Source organism: Gobio gobio (genome assembly GCF_949357685.1).
Source record: "Gobio gobio genome assembly, chromosome: 1".
Lineage (NCBI taxonomy): Eukaryota > Metazoa > Chordata > Actinopteri > Cypriniformes > Gobionidae > Gobio > Gobio gobio.
In genome coordinates, this window is record NC_137097.1 from 31,177,213 (window position 1) to 31,198,582 (window position 21,370).

Consider the following 21,370-nt stretch of genomic DNA (forward strand, 5'->3'; position numbering starts at 1 on the left):
ACGCAAGGGTGTCGTTTTCAGATTTATTTTAACGTATACAGCTAAATGCGTCTCCGTGTGGACGGGGCCTAAATCTCTGAAGATCTCAGCCGAGAAGGAGTAAACAACTCCACAAACAGCATTACCAGCTTCACACATTACTAACCAGACTGACTCTATTTCTGTCAGACGACTGCAGAAGCTCTTATTGAGAATCAACAGAGGTTTAGATGCAATGCATGCTGGGTGCCGGCACAGCATGAAACTCATCCATGTATTATTGTTTTATTCTTACTCCTTGCTTTTTTGCTGATTTTGTTGTAAATTTTTAATAGCTTGATTTGTGATGTTCACAGTAGGGCTGTGCGATTAATCAAATTGTAATAAAATTGCGATGTGATCATGCGCGATTTCTAAATCGCAGAAAGAAAGATTTTTCCATCATCCCCAACATTGTTTACAAGTCACGTCTAAAAACGCTGTGGAAAATGCCGGCCGTGACTCTTTCTTCTCCTTTCAAAAAGCAACCGGGAGCGTGTCTACCGTTGCTAAGCAACCCTGAGCCGCGTTCTTCATGAAGACGAGGAAGTTTCAGCAACAGATAAATTGATTTCCAGCCCTTGAATGCTCTCTGCTAATAAATATATTTATGAAGATGAGGGGAAAACCCATCCTGTACAGCTATCATCAGCTGTTCGTACATTTTGGCTGAGCTTATTTTGTTATGGAAAGGGTGAAGCTGGATCTTGTCAAATGACCTGCGGTGAGCTGACGGCCATCTGAATACGTGAGATTTTTTCATATCACTGCGGCGGAGACAAAAATGCCTAGAAAAAAACGAATGCCCATGTCTTAATTTAGAGCACACAAAAGAAGTTGAACAGAGCCTGTTTACCATTACGACATGGAAGAAAGCCCATTAAAACAGGGAAGGTAAAAACTACACAAGAAGCCGTTTTAAATGCAAGTCTGTTTCCTTCAGTTGTCATTTAACAAATATGCCTTACTCATAAAATATTTTTATTACAATTATAACATTCCTTTAAATATTTTCAAATTAAAACAATAATACTTATTGTTAAAGGCACAATATGTAAGATTTTTTGCATTAAAATATACGAAACCCACTAGAACAATGTTATATATTTTGTTGATTTGTGTACTTGCATTATTCCAAATGTTTTTTTTTTAACTATGTTTGAATCCAGAGAAATCCACAACAAATCCACAAGTTGACGGTCAATGGCATCATATCCCCCCCCACCCTCAGCTGTCTGTAGAAACCAGGAAAACAGTGTGCTTTCTGTAAAGCTGATCTCTGGTACAGATGTTTGTTTTGCACATTCGTGATGAACCACAATTATTAATTATCATTGGCTTTCTTTGCCATAACAAATGTGTTTTACAAACACAGTTACAGCAATAAGTGAAACTGGTAACTCGATTTGGATTATTTAAGATCTCAGTTTAAAAGGTGTAAAGATTTTTTTTTATTCATATATTTCCAAATATTACATTTTGAATGGCCAGTTTAGGTATAGTTTGCCATTAATCTCAGTTTCCGTCTTTCTTTTTCTTTTTTTAAAAAATCACATTCAAACCATTTTTCAGAAACTATTTGACTTTTGCAGTAGGGGTGCTCTGATTAATTGGCTACCGACCGCTATCGACCGATAATTGCTTTGGGTTGATTGATCGGCGGTCTCTATAAAGGCCGATCTTATAAACCGATCTCATGCTGACGACACATAAAAACGGCGCCTGTTGTGAGAGGTACGGCATGACATGCAGCGGCACCATCCCAATCTTTGTCCGGCTCGAGTAAAATCATTTTAAATGCTGAAGGTGCATGTACAAATCGTATTTCCTTATTAAATAACTTAAAAGGTAATTTTAAAACTTTCTGTGTGATGTAATTTAACAAAAAGCGTGAGTGAATCACCGTGCGCGCTCACGCTCTCTCTCAAAAATGGCTTCCCATCACTACATCGCGTGTGCACTATAAGCGAGGAAGCACGCTCCACAGTTGATTTGTCACTTGAACAACCAAGGCAGTGTCCGATCGTCACTAAAGTTTATAATTGCATTTCTTTTTAAGTCTTGTCAGTGTTTAAACCACTCAGCTCACATGCGCTCAAGCAGTTTTGCACACTCAAAGTGCACACACATTAGCCGCCTTGCAAACAGCTGCTCACGAGTACCAAATTGCGCTTAAATTGTCACATACACACAAATGTGTACAAAATTACCAATTTGACTAGTATACATGTAAACACAGCCGGTTTTGTCTTAAGTGAACGTATACAGTAGTTGAGAAAATTGGATCCGTCTGTGCAGCTCTTAAGTGACAGCAGTCAAATAAATCTACAGCTGTCTCTGATTCTTTCTTTGTCTTTTGTTGTTTGATTAACATTAATGACACTCACTGCTCCTGAATGACTAAATTTTGTAGCCTTAATTGTAAGGATTAATCTGCATTTAATTTATTCAGGGAAGACTGTCAAATATTACTTTACATTTGATTCCTTATTAAATTTCTTTATTATTTCTTACCTCAATACTGCTGTTAGGCCTACCTGAAAAAAACTTAAAGCACCATTTAATTTATGTGTATCTTTATTCTATTTTATTTATTTGTGCTAATCAAGCGCCAGTGTTAGTTCTGGCAGGCCACGTAGTCAAGCTCCGCTATCAGCTGATTGGGAAATTCTAACTCCGCCCCTCTTTCAGCTGATCTGTTTCAGCTGATCCTATGCTCTCAATTGGCTTCTCTCAAACAGGGCGGCTTACTTAAGCATAGCTTCACTTCAATCTGCCTGCTTGGACGCTTCTGCTGCACGCTGCTTTGCAACCCACCTCCTCCCCAGCTCCTCCTTAAATTGCTAACTTAATCATGTCATTCTGTTGTCATTGATGCATGCTCTGTTCTAAATGGGGGATTTGCTCTGCCCTCCCAGTTAAATGGGAGGTTGTCCCCAGAATCTGCTGCTGTTCCCTGTCTTGGCTTTTCATGGAGCTCATGAAAGGATGGGGAATTTAGAACAGAGCCATACCGCCAAATCTAAATCTTTACAAAATATGCAATTAAAAATTTTTACTAAATGTTTGTCTATTGTGTTTTTTGACTTTAGTGGACCTGACAGAACTGCTTGTAAATTGTTTATTTGCTTTTATATTATTACTGACTGTTTACTTGTCTTTTTTGTAATTTCAATTCAGAGTTTGAAATCAGGCTTATGCTGTGTAAGCTATTTTGTAACAATTGCCTCGTAAAACCAAAACTGCACTGCATAATCAAACATTTAGGTAAGATATTTATACATTAAAAAAAATTTAAAAAGTATTTTAAAAAATGGCCTCTCCCCCCTCAAATAAAAAAAAAAATCCCCACACAAGAGTCACCTAAGGAGGGATTCCCCGTTTTCAAAAATTTAATTCAGGCCCTGAATGAATGCCTGTAAAAATCCTGATTGGAGCATCCCTATAAATAATTCTACATGATAAAATGAGGACTTCAAATAGATCAGTACCTGTGATCGGTATCGGCAGATACTGCTAGATACGAAGCACCTTTACTGTATTTTGCAGTTCTTTTTAAAGGTTCGGATTAAATGTGCTTTTCTTTGCTAGGGCAATCATGTGACTATGGTTTTAACAGCAGTCAATTCCTTTGTTATTTTTAACATATGCTGTATTGGTAAAAGTATGATGGAATTAAAAATTTCATTCGATTTTAATATTTCCATAAATGTTTTAGCAGTGAAGCTAGTCCATCTGTAATAGTTGCTCAGATTGTACGTATTATTTTTTTCCCATTAAGTATTTTTGGTTTGCTATCATATTTCATTAAGACATTGATCTGGATGTGGTCAGAAAGGGTGACTGACCTTTGATGGTAAATGCACTAAAGTGGGTGAGGTTTATATTTGTTATTGCATAATCTACTACCCAAGCCCCTAGAGCTGTGAGTGAACTTTAGTTTTACCATTTAAAATGTGTTTTGACAGAGATGCACAACCTCTTTCAAATGTTTGTTGACTACAGTTCCCTGGCTAAAAAAAAGAAGTGTCTCTTGACAGCCACAAACTAGTCTATCTCACATACACACCAGACAGGATGATTCTTACTGATCCACATACTTGAGTTTGCCCAATGTGCAGTCTGGATGGTTCATTGTATCAGAAAGCAGCTTCAGTCCTGATTCTCCTGGGTGATTGTAGCTCAGATCCAGCTCTGTCAGGTGTGAAGGGTTTAAACTCAGAGCTGATGCCAGAGCTGCACAGCCTTCCTCTGTCACTAAACAGTGAGATAATCTACAACAACAGTAAGTGTTCATGTTAGTGTGCTTCATTTTTAGAGAAAATACACTACATTAAATACAGGGCTCTTCCACTGGCAGATTGTGGGCAAAATTTGACCAATTATCAATTATCTTTACAAAGAACTCTGATTGATTGCAGTTAGGCAGGGCTCGACATTAACGCTTGTCCGCTTGTCCGGGACAAGTGGATTTTTTGAAAGGGCAAGTGAAAGAGAATTTTACTTGCCCGACCGGACAAGTAGCCTGATAAAACATCATTAACAAAAAATAACTAGGGTATCACCAAAATGTAAGAATGATTCTGCATTCATTAGTGTAAGTGGCGATTGATAGTGGATAATAATATATAATGTATAATGAACTGACGGTAATTATAACCAGAGGTGCAAAAAGTACTCAAAAATGTTACTCAAGTGAAAGTACAAGTAATGAATGACATTTTTACTCAATTAAAAGTAAAAGTATCTGGCCAGAATCATATTTGAGTAAAAGTAAAAAAGTACCACATTAAAATTGTACTTGAGTATTAAAAAAGTTAAAGTAGCGTAAAAGTAGCAGCAAGAATGAAAACTAGAGATTCTTCTTTAAGCTTTTAATCTCTAAAAACATGAAGTGAATGAACCACATACAAGGTTTTATCCTGCTTTAGAACTGTTTGAATTTAATGGCATTTAATTATCAAACTATAAGACTACTACCTAATGCCATTGCCAATATGCAACATGCTACTCAAAGTTGTAAAATCCCCGGATTTAATTGAAAGGGATAGTTCACACAAAAATGGAAATTTGATGTTTATCTGCTTATATCTCCAGGGCATCCAAGATGTAGGTGTCTTTGTTTCTTCAATAGAACACAAATGAAGATTTTTAACTCCAACAATTGCAGTCTGTCAGTCGTATAATGCATGTGAATGGAAACAAAATCTATGAGAGAAAAAAAACCCCTGCACAGACAAATCCATATTAAACCCCGCCACTCATGACGACACATTGATGTCTTAAGACACGAAACGATCGGTTTGTGCAAGAAACCAAACAGTATTTGTAAAAAAAATGTACCTCGAATATAGGGAGTCATATTTTTTTTCCAGGCACATTTGACCAATTCCAAACCACAGTAATCCTAATAACTACTATTGATTTAGTATTTAATAATGTATAAGTGATATATAATTGTTCATGAAGGCTGGAAATGAAAAACACCTTATATTCAGGTGTGCAGAATTATTAGGCATGTTTTCTTTTACAGATAAATTGAGCCAAAAAAGAGATTTAACTCAGACTGAAAAGTCAAAAAGTATTAAATGCCCATGAGAAGGATGCAATACTAATGCAATACTAGACATTGCAGTTAAGGCATGACCATTGGACAGTGAAATGCTCGTTGGGTCAGCAGGGTCAGACAAAAACATGTGGCGGAGAAAAGACACCTGTTAACTGCAAAAGAATTAAGAATTAAGGTGAAGAATTAAGGGTGAAACCATCAGGAACCCTTTAGTCTCCAGCGCCACCATTTTCCAGAGCTGCAACCTACCTGGAGTCTCCAGAAGTGCAAGGTGTCAGGATCTCAGAGACTTCAGTTAGGTAAAGAATCCTAAAAAATGACCCCCACTAAATAAGAATCATAAGCTGAAGTGTTGTAAAATACATGAAGCCTGCTTTTTTATAGGCTTTATAGGTTTTATAGGTTGAGAATGACTCTTGAAGGACCAGCACCACATCCTCTAGTACCACTGTTTGAAGAATTCATCTTCCAGAATCTAGCAGTACGTTTTGGGAGTTCATTTTAGTCCATCCTGAAGTCCATTTTGCAGAGATGGACTAAAAATGAACTCCCAAAACGTACTGCCAGATTCTGGAAGATGAATTCTTCAAACAGTGGTACTAGAGGATGTGGTGCTGGTCCTTCAAGAGTCACTCTCAACCTATCTGTCCATAAAGCCTATAAAAAAACCTTCTTCATGTATTTTACAACACTTCAGCTTGTGATTCTTATCTAGTGGGGGTCATTTTTTAGGATTCTTTACCTAACTGAAGTCTCTGAGATCCTGACACCTTGCACTTCTGGAGACTCCAGGTAGGTTGCAGCTTTGGAAAATGGTGGCGCTGGAGACTAAAGGGTTCCTGATGGTTTCACCCTTAATTCTTCACCTTAATTCTTAATTCTTTTGCAGTTAACAGGTGTCTTTTCTTCACCACCTGTTTTTGTCAGATCCTGCTGACCCAACGAGCATTTCACTGTCCAATGGTCATGCCTTAACTGCAATGTCTAGTATTGCATTAGTATTGCATCCTTCTCATGGGCATTTAATACTTTTTGACTTTTCAGTCTGAGTTAAATCTCTTTTTTGGCTCAATTTATCTGTAAAAGAAAACATGCCTAATAATTCTGCACACCTGAATATAAGGTGATTTTCATTTCCAGCCTTCATGAACAATTATATATCACTTATACATTAATAAATACTAAATCAATAGTAGTTATTAGGATTACTGTGGTTTGGAATTGGTCAAATGTGCCTGGAAAAAAAATATGATCAGAAAATCAACGTGCCTAATAATTCTGCACTCCCTGTACGTTCTATGTCCGACACCCGTTCAGCGTGCCATCACTTCCGGTAATTGAGGTCAATGTACACAATCTGACGTAGAGATACGTGCGAGAGATCACTTCCGGCACTCGGTCTGATAATTTGCCAGCAGCCATATCACCCTTTTGCCTACGATTTGTTTCCCACTGAAGCTAAGCAGGGCTGAGCATGGTCAGTACCCGGATGGGAGACCTCCTGGGAAAACCAGGTGTCTGCTGGTAGAGGTGTTAGTGAGGCCAGCAGGGGGTGCTCACCCTGTGGTCTGTATGGGTCCTAACGCCCCAGTAGGGGACACTATACTGTCAAAGAGCACCATCCTTCAGATGAGACGTTAAACCGAGGTCCTGACTCTCTGTGGTCTTAAAAAAAATCCTAGGATGTCCTTTGGAAAAAGAGTAGGGGTATAACCCCAGCATCCTGGCCAAATTGGCCTCTGTCCATTATGGCCTCCTAATCATCCCCATATACCGATTGGCTTCATCACTCAGTCTCCTCTCCACCATAAGCTGGTGTGTGGTGGGTGTTCTGGCGCAATATGGCTGCTGTCGCATCATCCAGGTGGTGCTGCACATTGGTGTTGGTTGAGGAGATTTCCCCCTTCTATATGTAAAGCAATTTGAGTACCCAAAAAAGCGCTATATAAATGTAACAAATTATTATTATTATTAATATTATTACTATGTACATTGACCACACTTACCGGAAGTGATGGCGCGCTGAACGGGTGTCGGACATAGATCGTTTTTGAGGTAAAAATATTATATAAATACTGTTCGGTTTCTCTCACAAAGCGATCGTTTCATGTCTTAGGATAGTGTGACAAGTCTCCCGAGCTCTCGTCAGCGTCGCCCTGGAAACAAACACGGATCACCTGCAGCCACTCAGCACAGCCCGGATCCGCACAGCTGCAGGCGATCACCACAGCCTTTAAAACACAGCACCATGGGACACCAGTTTGAGCACCAACTCCACTCCAACAAAGCGCTAACACTTCTCTCTCTCTCTCTCTCAGACAGCAGCCTGTGACACTCCGGCCACACCGTCTCACTGACGTCACCGCGAGCCACCCTGCACCAGAGGAGACCAGAAGCACCGCGCACCAGCACTTCACTATCACCACGTTTGTTCAGATTTGTGCAAATAAACCCACCCTCCGGGGGCTTCTCACTAGTTCTGTGTTGCGTGATTCTTCACCCTGCCACAGTGGTGGAGAATGCGGGCAAGAGCGTGAAGAATCACCAATCATCCCCGAACTTTCACTTAGTTTTTTTTTCCTTTCCCCCACAGTTAACTCACGAGAACCCGGAAAAGGGCGGCGCTCCTCCCCGTCATGGAAGACCTGCTCAAATGCCTGACGGAAGTGTGTGCAAGACAACAGCAAATCGCCGAACACCTAGCGACTCGTCAGGCAAAGGTGGAAGAAGAATTCGCCGCCCTCCGCCTCTCCGCCGCTCAGCACGTTCCGCTTCCTGACCCCCGCGTCCGAATAACCCAGCTACTGCCGAAACTAACCTCCCAAGATGACGTTGAACTCTTCCTGCGGATGTTCGAGAATACAGCGGTTCGGGAGAACTGGGATCGTGACGAGTGGGCGCGGCTGCTGGGTCCCTTGCTGACCGGTGAGGCGCAACGAGCGTATTTTTCCCTTCCCGCTGAAAGCGCTGGTAATTATGATGAGTTAAAGAAAGAGATCCTCGGACGCCTCGGGCTATCCGCCATTTCGGCCGCCCAGTTATTCCACGAGTGGGAGTTCAAGCCACGACGCCCAGCCCGCGCCCAAGCCGCCGAGCTCTCGCGGCTTGTTCGTCACTGGTTGCTCGAGGGAACCCCCACCGCGGGTCAGGTTGTGGAACGGGTGACGATCGTCCGGATGCTCCGAGCTCTCCCACCGCAGGCGCGACGCGCGGTGGGAATGACGAACCCAACCTCCATCGACGAGCTCGTCGAGGCCATCGAGCTGGCGGAGGCGGCGATCCACCGCGAGCCCGGGGAGCGAGCGCCGTCTTTCCCTCGGAGGGTGGTCCAGGAGCGACGCACGCCGGAAGGTACCCCGCGACCAGTACACAGGCCAGCGGCTCCCGGCCCCGTCGACGAGCCAATGCCCACTGAGGAACCTGCCCCGCCAGCACGCACGTGGTTGGCTGGCTGCAGCCTACATCAAGACCCGCCCCACGGAGCTCCGCGGGCGGAGGTTAAAGTCAATGGACGATCAGTACTGGCCCTCCTGGATTCCGGAAGCTCGGTCAGTCTCGTCCAAGCCACCGTCCTACCGCCAAAGAAGACTTCCAAAGCCCAGCTGCCTATCACATGCGTTCACGGCGACACTCGTCACGTCCCGGCACGGCGGGTGACGATTTCTGCTGGCCCCGGCGCCTGGCCGGTCGAAGTGGGCGTTGTGAAGGATCTGCCTCTTCCCGTGCTTCTTGGACGGGACTGGCCGGGGTTCGAAGAGCTTCTTTGAGCCACCACGCAGCCAGCCAGCCGGGCCGGGAGCCGCCACCGAAGGCGCCGCAGCCGACGGAGAACCGCCCTGCTGGTGTCAGACAGCGGGAGAGATGGTGAGTCCCCCTTCCAGGCTTCTAACGTGTTCCTTGACGTCTTTCAACAGGTCCAGGGAGGGGGCTCCTTCGCGAAGGCCCAGCTGGAGGACGACCGACTTAAGAATTGTTGGTCACAAGTCCGAACGGTAGATGGCCAAGACCACCAGCCAGCGCCCCATCCTCTCCCGCACTTCGTCGTGAAGAGTGGCCTGTTGTACTGTGTCGCCCAGCGGAGGGGGGAGGTAAAAGAGCTGCTCGTGGTTCCCAAGCCAAAAGTGGAAATGGTCATGGAGCTGGCCCATAGCCATCCAATGGCCGGCCACCTGGGGGCCCCAAACACCATCCAACGCATCCGGGACCGTTTCCACTGGCCGGGCTTGGATGGAGACGTGAAGCGGTTCTGCCAAGCCTGTCCCACCTGCCAACGAACCGCGCCACGAGCTCCTCCCCCCAGTCCACTCATTCTGCTTCCCATCATCGGGGTACCTTTCGAGCGGATTGGAATGGACCTGGTGGGGCCGTTGCCTAAGTCTGCCCGTGGACATGAACACATCCTGGTGATCGTCGACTACGCCACCCGGTATCCAGAGGCCATTCCCCTAAAGAAGGCAACGGCAAAGAACATCGCCAAGGAACTCTTCCTCCTCTGCACCCGAGTCGGCATCCCAGCGGAGATACTGACGGACCAAGGGACCCCCTTCATGTCCCGGCTAATGGCTGACCTCTGTCGGCTGCTGCAGGTAAAACAGCTCCGGACCACCGTGTACCATCCCCAGACGGACGGCCTTGTGGAGCGGTTTAACCAAACCCTGAAGCAGATGCTCCGGCGGGTGGCAGCCGAAGACCGGAAAGACTGGGACCTGATGCTGCCCTACGTCCTGTTCGGAGTCCGAGAGGTGCCCCAAGCCTCTACCGGGTTCACCCCGTTCGAGCTGCTCTTCGGTCGTCAGCCAAGAGGCCTCCTGGACGTGGCCCGAGAAGCCTGGGAGCAGCAGCAGCCGACCCCTCTCCGCTCCGCCATCGAGCATGTGAGGGAAATGCGTGAGCGGATCGAGAGGGTCATGCCATTAGTCCGGGAACACCTCACGAAGGCCCAGCGGTCCCAACAGCAACACCACAACCGGGCGGCCCAACCACGTGAGTTCCGACCGGGCGACAGAGTCATGCTGCTGGTCCCCACCTCAGCATGCAAGTTCCTCGCAACCTGGCAGGGTCCCTACACTGTCGTTGAGCGAGTTGGTCCTGTCAACTACCGGTTGCGCCAGCCGGGTAGGCGGCGTGAAGAACAGTTGTACCACATCAACCTTCTGAAGAGGTGGGTGGGGACCCAGGACCAGCTCACGGCTCTGGCCACGGTCGAACCCCCGGTGGTGGACGTGGGAGAACAGCTGTCCGCCACCCAGAAGACCGAGCTGAACCATCTGGTCCGTCAGTTCTCTGATGTGTTCTCCACCCGTCCCGGGCAGACCAACATCATCCAGCACGACATTCGCACACCACCCGGACTCGTCGTAAGGCAGCGGCCCTATCGGGTCCCCGAGGCTCGGAGACAGGCCATTGAGGATGAGATTTGTGAGATGCTCAAGTTAGGGGTAATCGAACCATCTCGCAGCGCCTGGTCCAGCCCCATCGTCATGGTGCCGAAGCCGGATGGCACCCTCCGCTTCTGCAACGACTTTCGCCGACTCAACGAGGTCTCGGAGTTCGATGGCTACCCGATGCCCCGTGTAGACAAGCTGTTGGAACGCTTGGGGAGGGCCCGGTACATCTCGACGCTTGATCTCACCAAGGGGTACTGGCAGGTCCCCCTGACAAACTCTGCCAAAGAAAAAAACAGCGTTTTCAACTCCCAGTGGGCACTGGCAATACCGGACCCTCCCCTTCGGCCTGCACGGGGCTCCCGTCACCTTCCAACGGATGATGGACGTCTTACTCCGGCCCCACCAAGCATATGCGGCGGCCTATCTCGACGATGTAGTCATCCACTCCGAGACCTGGCAGGACCACCTGGAGCGGCTGCGGAGGGTGCTCCTGGAACTCCGACGGGCTGGACTGACCGCCAACCCCCGGAAATGCCATCTTGCCCTCGCCGAGGCTCAGTACCTGGGTTTCTGGGTGGGTCGAGGGCTGATCCAGCCCCAGAAGAAAAAAGTCAACGCCATCCTATCAGCACCTCGTCCGGAGACCAAGACCCAGGTACGAGCCTTTTTGGGGTTGGCGGGTTATTATCGCTGCTTTATCCCAAACTTCTCCACCCTAGCATCTCCCCTGACAGACCTGACCAGGAAGGGGCAGCCGGAGAAGGTAAATTGGGACAGCGCTCTGGACAGGACCTTCCGGGATATCAAGACCGCCCTGACCACGGAGCCGGTCTTGAGGGCGCCCGACTTCAACTGCCCCTTCCTGCTGCAGATGGACGCCTCCGATACGGGCCTGGGGGCGGTCCTTTCCCAGGTCCAGGAGGGAGAGGAGCATCCTGTCATATACATCAGCCGTAAGTTGACCCCAGCCGAAACCAGGTATGCGGCGGTGGAGAAGGAAGCCCTGGCCATCAAGTGGGCAGTCCTGGAGCTCCGCTACTACCTGCTGGGACGCCGCTTCACTCTGATGACGGATCACGCCCCGCTACAGTGGATGGCCCGCGCTAACTGTGCGTTCACACCGCCGCCGGCGAGAGCGTCAAACTTCGCTCTGGCCGCCCTGCCATCGACGCTGTAGAAAATTCGTGGACGCGCTGCCGCTCTGACGTAGATCGAATGCTTGGTCTTTTTTGAAACTATATTTAAAGGGGCTGCAAAGCAAACACTCATGTTGACCGGCATTTGTGCTGACTGACCATAGGTAGGGTATAACCGTATAATATAACCTCATGAAATCATTTAAATGTGAAAGTTAAAAAAAAGCAGATCGATGGAAAGAACTTAACAATTATAGTTACATGTTTGCTAACGAAATAAACCAATTAAAAGCCATTTGTGTGGTGTATAAATAATGTTGCGCATCTTCTTATCAAACCCGCCGCACCAGCAGTGATCAACCTCTCTCTATTTTGCTTGGGAACTAATGTGGTCGGAACCAAAGTTTACAGCGCTGCGTTCTCTAGAATCATCTCAAGCGGAGCACTACTACATTCCCATTGGTTGCCGCCGGCTGCCGCCGAAGCGCGTCGTAGTTCATTACCATAAAGTTGACCTGATCCCAACTCTCCTCGACGCCCAAATCGTCCAAGACGCGCCGCGCCGCTCTTGCCGGAGCTCGCCGCCGGGCTCCCATTGAGAATGAATGACTTCCGGCCACTTTGACGCTCTCGCCGGCGGCGGTGTGAACGCACAGTAAGGACACCAACGCCAGAGTGACGCGGTGGTTCCTGGCGCTCCAGGACTTCCATTTCACGGTGGTACATCGGGCCGGGACGGCCAACTCCAACGCCGACGGACTCTCCAGGCTGTGGTCAGCTTACGCAGGTCTGTCAGGGCGCACTCCCCGCCCACCCCTATGTTCCCCAGTGTATGTGTGTAACTCTCGTTACAGGACCAGCGCGACGCTTGGGGGGGGGGGGGGGGGGGGGGGGGTGACAAGTCTCCCGAGCTCCCGTCAGCGTCGCCCTGGAAACAAACACGGATCACCTGCAGCCACTCAGCACAGCCCGGATCCGCACAGCTGCAGGCGATCACCACAGCCTATAAACACAGCACCATGGGACACCAGTTTGAGCACCAACTCCACTCCAACAAAGCGCTAACACTTCTCTCTCTCTCTCTCTCTCTCAGACAGCAGCCTGTGACACTCCGGCCACACCGTCTCACTGACGTCACCGCGAGCCACCCTGCACCAGAGGAGACCAGAAGCATCGCGCACCAGCACTTCACTATCACCACGTTTGTTCAGATTTGTGCAAATAAACCCACCCTCCGGGAGCTTCTCACTAGTTCTGTGTTGCGTGATTCTTCACCCTGCCAAAATATCAATGTGTTGTCACGAGCTGCAGAGTTTAATATGGATTTGTCTGTGCAGGTTTTTTTTACTCTCATAGATGATGCTAGTAGTCATGTACCATTCACATGCATTATACGACTGATAGACTGTAACGGTTGGAGTTAAAAATCTTCATTTGTATTCTACTGAAGAAACAAAGACACCTACATGTAAGCAGATAAACATCACATTTTCATTTTTGGGTGAACTATCCCTTTGAGCAGAAGTTGATTTTCAAAATTGTGAGTGTCAAGCGTCTTTTGGGGCTGAAAAGCCTCTCAGTCTAATTTCCAGGGCTGAGTTTCCCAAAACCATTGTAAGCTCAAGTTGATCGTAGAACAATTGCCACCAATGGTCTCTACGATCAACTTAGGCTTACGATGGTTTTGGGAAACACAGCCCAGGTCAAGGAGCTGCATTGTATTAATTGATGTGACATGACGTCACTTCCAAAGGAACAATTAACATGTCTGACCAATTTCATGGAATGTGAAAATGAATCTCATTGGCAGAATAAATACATTTAAATTAAACATTTAAATTAAACTGGGCATCAGTGCAATTCAATTGGGTTGCTAATAGCAAGGCAAAATAGAATGAGGTGATCTCCAAAAAAGAAGTACTTTTTGACTGTAAATAAAATTGTAAGGAGTAAAAAGTACTTTTTTTTCTTAAAAAATGTAATTAAGTAAAAGTAAAAGTATTGATTTTTAATTGTACTCAAGTAAAGTAAAAATCCCCAAAAATAATACTTAAGTACAGTAATCAAGTAAAATTACTTGAGTACTTTACACCTCTGATTATAACGTTGCGCTGTTAATGCTCGCGCAGCCTCTCCAGGAGAAATCAAAACAAATGTGCACTGCTCACACAGAGAAACTCAGTTAACACTGCAGTAAAAATGTCGAAATGTGGAGTTTATTTATATTTATAACATATGATACAGTTGCAATGTCACATTACCAAGAGTGGTGTTTTCCTGAATAACATCACGACTGAAAATGACACTGATTTCATATGACAGTTCCATAAACAATTATGAACATAAAGTCACTTACATTTTAGATGCAATATTGAGTGTTTTTGTTCTATTTCGGCAGCAAAAATAGGTCCAAACAAAGATCACAGCAAAACGTGCATCACCACAAAAGCGTGTTAGTGAATGATTCAGCATTTTGAATGAATAGGTTGAATCAAAGATTTAATGACCTATTCGTAAACGACTGCCTCATTCTTGAATGAATCAGCCGTTTGAACGAATCGACTCAATGAACCAAATTAAACACATTGTAGAGCAAAGTGTCTTCTTGACATGATGCTATTCAGTATCCACAGGAATCAGCTGCAGTGTTTGAGGTGGTTAAAGGTTTAAAAAACGATTCAATTAATTGACTCCGTGTCAACTCTAACATTTGAAAGACAACAACTTCATATACGGAGCAATTTCAGATTTAAGACTTTGCAGGACGTTTTTATTCACTTAGAACTATGTTACACACTACATGAAAGGTAATTTTCAAAAATCCATAATAGGGGCACTTTCATTGCAGTTATCTCACCTAAATCCTAAATGTTTGCTCGCTCTATGTACAGTATGTGTATTTGTGTTTTACAATGGGGTATTTTTTGTGCAATAGCTTACACACTACACAAGAAAGCTTGATTTAATTTTTAAATTAAATTTACGAACAGTAAACAAATATAAAACGCTGGCGGTTTAAAAAAAAGTGCTGGCAGGGAAAGAGTTAAGTCAGGTGCATAGAATATAGGAATATAACATATATATGACAGCTTGTGTTATTTTGCACAGACGTCAAAAAAAAAAAAAAAAAACACGTCTTAAATACCTAAGTATGTTGAGTTGACAGTTTGGACTCTTCAGTCCAACAGAGAGTAGCTTCACTCCTAAATCCGGCAGGTCATTGTTGCTCAGGTCCAGCTCTCTCAGGGAGGAGTTTGATGACTGTAGAGCTGAAGCCACAACTTCACAGTGCTGATCAGTGAGTTTACAGGCTGTTAATCTAAAGAAAGGGAATACTCTGGTTATAATTCACAGAAAGAAAATATATTTTCATACATTTATGATCACTATATTAAATAGCTTAAATATAGTGAAACATTAATTAAATAATATATAGTGTTAATACATTACAATATATTGAATAATACACAGGGATTTATTGAAAAATATGTGAAAATATATTTACTATGTTACACTAATGTGTATTCACCAGAGGTACTTTCACTCAATTAAGTTATGTTCCTTTAGGGTGCATGTTGAAAACATCAGCATACAACAAAATAATATGATTATGGTCATGAATCTTAATCGGTGCTACCTCAGTTCCCTTTCGAAAGGGAACTCGCGCTGCGTCAGCTGACGCTACGGGGAACGCCTCCAGTGTGACAGGTGTCTGAACTACTATCGAATCACGGCAATCCTATTGACCGGCGACAGCCTATAATGTCATCAAGGTGCGACCAGGAAGTATATAAGGGCGCCTCACAAACATGACACCGCTTCTTCGTCTTCAGGGACTGTCTTGTCTGAATTGCTTCGAGTTAAGGTAACCCAAATTCATTATTGTATACACACGAGTTGTGTGTTTCTGCCAGGGATCAAGAGCATGCACAGCAGCTCTTATCGAGTTGTTTGTTTGTTGTATAATGTGAGCATTTGTCAATCCGAGATCGCTCTGCTCTCATCTAATTCTCTTCCTGAGGGAAGAGGGTTTGGCATCCGAGACTGATGATGCAGTCCCGCTCTTGCCGAGGCTGAGCGCGGACACACGTCATGGGTTTCCCGGGTAGAGCCCGCTGAATCGTCACGGGAAGGCATTCTTCCCTTTGACGATCTGGCGGCTGACGAGACTTGTTTGCAAGTGCTCTAGGGAAGGAGGATTAATCTTCTCAGCCATCCCGACTGTGTATGCTGAGCCGATGAATGTTATGAAACGCGCTGCGGCCGCCATGTTACCGCGTTAGAGGAGAGATCGCTCGTGTTGGACTAAACGATCGATTTCTCCCCAGCCATAATCATCGACTCAGTTGGGCTTTCATTCCTTCCTGATCTTCCTATTTAGATCGAGAGGGCATGGAATAACCTATATTCGGTTCATATTCACTGACATCAGCGGTATGACATCAGTGATATGTCGCTGATGGCAGGAGGATAGGAGAATATGGGTATGTGTCGTTGCTTCCGATTAACGGGATGTGTGCAATTTCGCATCTGGGAAGCTGAGAGCTCCAACCCTGCTACCTAAACGATGTGTCGCTTTGATGGAAGGGCATACACGGCTGCAGGTCAGCCCGGTGCTACTTCTAACACATGGCAGTGTTTCATGCGCACCAGGCCAGTTTGCTGAGGGATCTCGATCAGGGGATGTTTCCCTGATGTGGTGGTTGCGCAACAGGCGGAGACTGGGCCCGAGGGCCAGCATCGCGGAGGAATAGCGTATTTGGTAGCGTCTGAGGACCTGCATACCACTGAGATCCGGGACCCAGGCAGGCAGGAGGCATCACAGTCCGAGGACCGGAGACGGGGCCCGAGGGCCAGCATTGCCTCTCGCGCGCCCCCCACAGTCGAGGGTGGGGCACAGAGAGGCGGACTCCTGGCAGAAGTAAGAGCTGTGTATCACAAAACGCAGTCAGCGTTCATGATGGTCTCCTCCCTGAGGGTGAGCTAAGAATTATATTGACCCTCACCTCCTCTTCTTCATCATCTCCCCAGGCGCTTCTTACATCCGGCCTAGGTGGGTCCGCAATGATGTGCTAGGGCCCGCCTGGCTGGTCTGTGAGTGCGCCCCCTCTGGCCCATGGTAGTGGTACACCTAAGCATACATGTTGTGAATTAAGCTTGTGGGTAAATATCATGGTGCGCCGCAAACGAGCGGGTAAGTCCCCTATAAGAGGGAAAAATATGAATATATTTTCTGACTTCTGCTCCCTGTAGAGGGCTTCGGGGATCGCTGTGGATCGTTGGATATTTCTGTAGGGCCTGTAGTTCCCCTGTTAGGATGGCTAGAACGGTCATTATACACCAGTTGCTCGGGCTCCGTGGTGAGCTAGTGTTGCTAGTAGAGAGCCAGCAAAGGATATGAGTCATATTTAAGAGCTGTAACTGCTCGCTGTGTGGAATACAGTTTTTAACCTCCCGAGGTTTAAAAAAAGAGTATCTCTGGGAAGGCATCGCTCATTCCTGCGGGTATGTAGCGTATTGCTAGGCGTGTATTTTCTCCTAGTTTTAAGCTGGTAACTGGTAGCCGCCTCGGGGTAAGGCGGTTTGTATCCTCTCTCAGTATACGTTTTTTGAGAATGCAGGATCAGACTACGCTAGAACTACAGTTAGATCTAGAGCCAGATCTAGTATACGACTGGCACTTCTGCCCGAGTGTCCTTTTGTCTGGTGCAATAGGAGTGGTCCTGTCGGGCCTCGGGTATAGATCTAGATTGGCCTAGGCTTTCTAGGGATTACAGAGGCGTCCGCTAAATGCGTTGGCGCCCCGGGTAGCTATTCAATAAGTGAATTAGTTTTCTAATATCCCTAATGTTAGCCTCCTCTCATGCAGAGTCGTCCGGCCAAGGCCCGCCCCCTTCTCTGCGTTCTGGGGTTTTTCAATAGTAATGCAGGTTGGTGCTGTGCAGAATTGATAGCAATTTAGCCAGTGGTCGTGGGGCAGGGTTAGGCCATCTTTCGTTCAAGTACGAAGAGATTGTATGCGTAGCTCAACCCTGCCCTCCAGAGCTAGTTTCTTAAAAAGCCGCCAGTTTTTGGCAGGCTCTGGCCCTGTTTATATGTCCTGGCCAGGTGGCAGTACTCCTCTGATAAGGCAGGGTAGATTTGAGTATCCCACTCCTAGCTCTGTATCCTTCTGCCCCACCCATGGCTCGGGTTGAGCAGCACTTCGTAACCTTTTTGTCATATGTTGGTTTGGTAGTGAGCTCCCTTGAAGCCAGAGCATTGCCATGGCTGACGCCCTTGCAGTGATGGTAGGCCGCTTTAAAGCTAGGTCCTTCATGAGGTGGGTGGCGTAACCTTAGGGGGTCCAGGGCGTTGTTTTTGCAGAGTACCCTGTCATGAGTAATGTAATTAGGTTCCAGAGCTTGTAGGCGCTGCTGGTAAGACTGCACTGTCATACAGTAGGCCCGAAAGTAGGCCGCTGTGAGCAGCCAACTTGGGCAGTCTGGGCAGTAGACTCCGGGTCAGGTGGTAGGCCTCAGTAGGCCTCCTTTCGAGTGAGTCCCGACGTTGGGGAGGTTAGCGATTAATAGCTGCAACTTAGATAGGTAGTCAGCCTTGGAAAGTAGGCCTTTTGCAAAGTCGGCCCCTTTTGTATTGCTATATGTGTTTTCTCCCCAACGATGTCCGCCTCAAGTAGCAGAATTCCCAACTAATAACCCTTCTTAGTAGTTGGATGTTATCTTGTCAGCCAGCAGAGAAGCTACTGTCAGTCCAGGAGTTATAACAGCCAGTTTCTCATGCCTGCCACCAGGAAGCCATCCCTGCAGGTCTGCTGTAAGGTAGTAGGCCCCGACAGGCCTCCCTGAAGATGGGCTCGCCAGTCGCCAGTCGACCGTGACAGTCAGCGTGGATTGCGAGCAGGCAGCAGGCCCCTTCCAGGCCTCCCTGTGGCTCGCCACCAGGTAGTAGGCCTCACCAGGCCTCCCCTGGATGTGAGTTCCTGACCGTCCCTAGGGGTGAGCCCCGGGACCAGGATGCCTCTGGCAGCAGGCATGTGGGATTACTAGGTAGTAGGCCTCACCAGGCCTCCCTGAAGGTTTGCCATGGGTAGCAGGCCTCAAGCCGGGCCTCCCCTGATGGCACGTCCCAGGGCTTCAGTCATGTGGACTAGCATGGACTGTTGGCAGGTGGTAGGCCTCATTCGGCCTCCCTGAAAGCTTGTTACCAGGTGATAGGCCTCACTAGGCCTCCCTGAGGGTGAGTTCCCGAGTCAGGATGCTCGGGCAGCTAGCATAGCCTGCTATTAGGTAGTAGGCCTCTCCAGGCCTCCCTGAGGAGACGAGTTTCTGTTTTCCAGCTACTTTGACAGTTGGCTTCGGCTGCTATCAGGTAGTAGGCCTCACCAGGCCTCCCTTCAGCTGAGTTTCCGAGTTTGGATTCTCGAGCATTTGGCATGTACTGCTATCATATAGTAGGCCTCACTAGGCCTCCCTGAGGGGTTGGGTTCTCAGTTTAGGAACTGTTAACTGGCATATGCTGACAGCTAGTGGGGACCTTGCTGTCAACATCTGGCAAAAGCCTTATTCGGCAGCATCTGAGGATGGTCTTACCCTAGCGCGACTGAGGTCGCTTCTGCTACTTGGTTCCCATGGGAGGGAAGAGCCCGAAGCTGCCTGGGCCTGATCAGATGGTCGTAGGCCCCTCGCGAGGCCTCCCCGTTAGATCAGCTTATAGGCCAGTCTGGCCTCCTGAGTGTTTCTACTTGATAATAGCTCAGTAGATCCTAGGATCGAGCAGATTAACTCCCCTCGCTGGCAAGGGTGGAAAGCGCTATGCTGAGTACCGCTCTCGGGGATGCCCGTTTCTGAGATCCGGTCTGAGGAGGACACTGCCAATCTGCAGTCCCTTGGGTTGGATGCCTCTCCAGGGGGCGAGTATCCAGAGGCTCTGTTCTCGAACAGACAAGGATGGCCCGGCCGAAGTGCCCGTTGAAAAAGGCACCAAGCTAGGCCTCCTAGTCCCTTCAGACGAAGAAGCGGTGTCATGTTTGTGAGGCGCCCTTATATACTTCCTGGTCGCACCTTGATGACATCATAGGCTGTCGCCGGTCAATAGGATTGCCGTGATTCGATAGTAGTTCAGACACCTGTCACGCTGGAGGCATTCCCCATAGCATCAGCTGACGCAGCGTCTCGTTCCCTGTTCTCAGGGAACCTAGGTTACATTCGTAACCGGAAACGATTTCCTAATGGCTTGTGCTAGTGGTTCAAGGGATAAACAAAACAATAAGGGGTAAAATGGACATCCCTGCCTCGTTCCACGCTGTAGAGGGAACAGTGTTCACCAAAACAAAACCTTGCAGAACTTCCCACATATAGTTACACTCTAGCCTATCAAAGGTTTTTTCTGTGTCAAGTGAAAAAAACGCACATGGGCTTGGATGAGTGTCTGCAAAATCAAGTACATGAAAAAGTCGACGCATTATCAGATGGGAGACACCCCTTAATAAAACCGGTTTGATCCTCTTTGACTAAGTTATGAGTTACTCTCCATGTCCATATCCACAGGAATCAGCTGCAGTGTTTGAGGTGGTTCAAGTTTTCCCTGGTGTCTGTGTCCACAATAAATGGACAGACAATATGCTAATGTTTCATCTTGATGTCACAACGAAATGGCTTGGGATTCGTTTAAAAATGATTCGTTTAATTGACTCAGTGTCAACTCTTACATTTGAAAGACAACAACTTCATATACGGTGCAATTTCAGATTTAAAACTTTGCAGGACGTTTTTATTCACTTAGAACTATATTACACACTACATGAAAGGTAATTTTCAAAAATCCATAATAGGGGCACTTTCATTGCAGTTATCTCACCTAAATCCTAAATGCTTGCTCGCTCTATGTACAGTATGTGTATTTGGTGTTCTACAATGGGGTATTTTTTGCGCAATAGCTTACACACTACACAAGAAATCTTGATTTAATTTTTTAATTAAATTTACAAACAGTAAACAAATATAAAACGCTGTGTTCACCAAAACCAAAACATTGCAGAACTTCCCACATATAGTTCCACTCTAGCCTATCAAAGGCTTTTTCTGCGTCAAGTGAAAAAAACCAACATGGACTTGGATGAGCGTCTGCAAAATCAAGTACATGAAAAAGTCGACGCATATTATCAGATGCGAGACGCCCCTTAATAAAACCGGTTTGATCCTCTTTGACTAAGTTATGAGTTACTCTCTCCATGCGAGAGGCAAGAACTACATAAACTT

General features: G+C 46.6%; 1 protein-coding gene across 1 annotated transcript in view; it reads right to left on the reverse strand.

Moving 5' to 3' along the window:
* LOC307125781 (uncharacterized protein) overlaps positions 1-21,370 on the reverse strand; it is a 238,644-nt gene that overhangs the window by 49,546 nt on the left and 167,728 nt on the right. Inside the window, exons 8-9 of the mRNA XM_079815890.1 lie at positions 15,256-15,429; positions 4,119-4,292 (exon numbers count right to left, since the gene is read on the reverse strand). Of these exons, the coding sequence (XP_079672016.1) occupies positions 4,119-4,292; positions 15,256-15,429 (348 nt within the window). The remainder of the gene's footprint in view (positions 1-4,118; positions 4,293-15,255; positions 15,430-21,370) is intronic.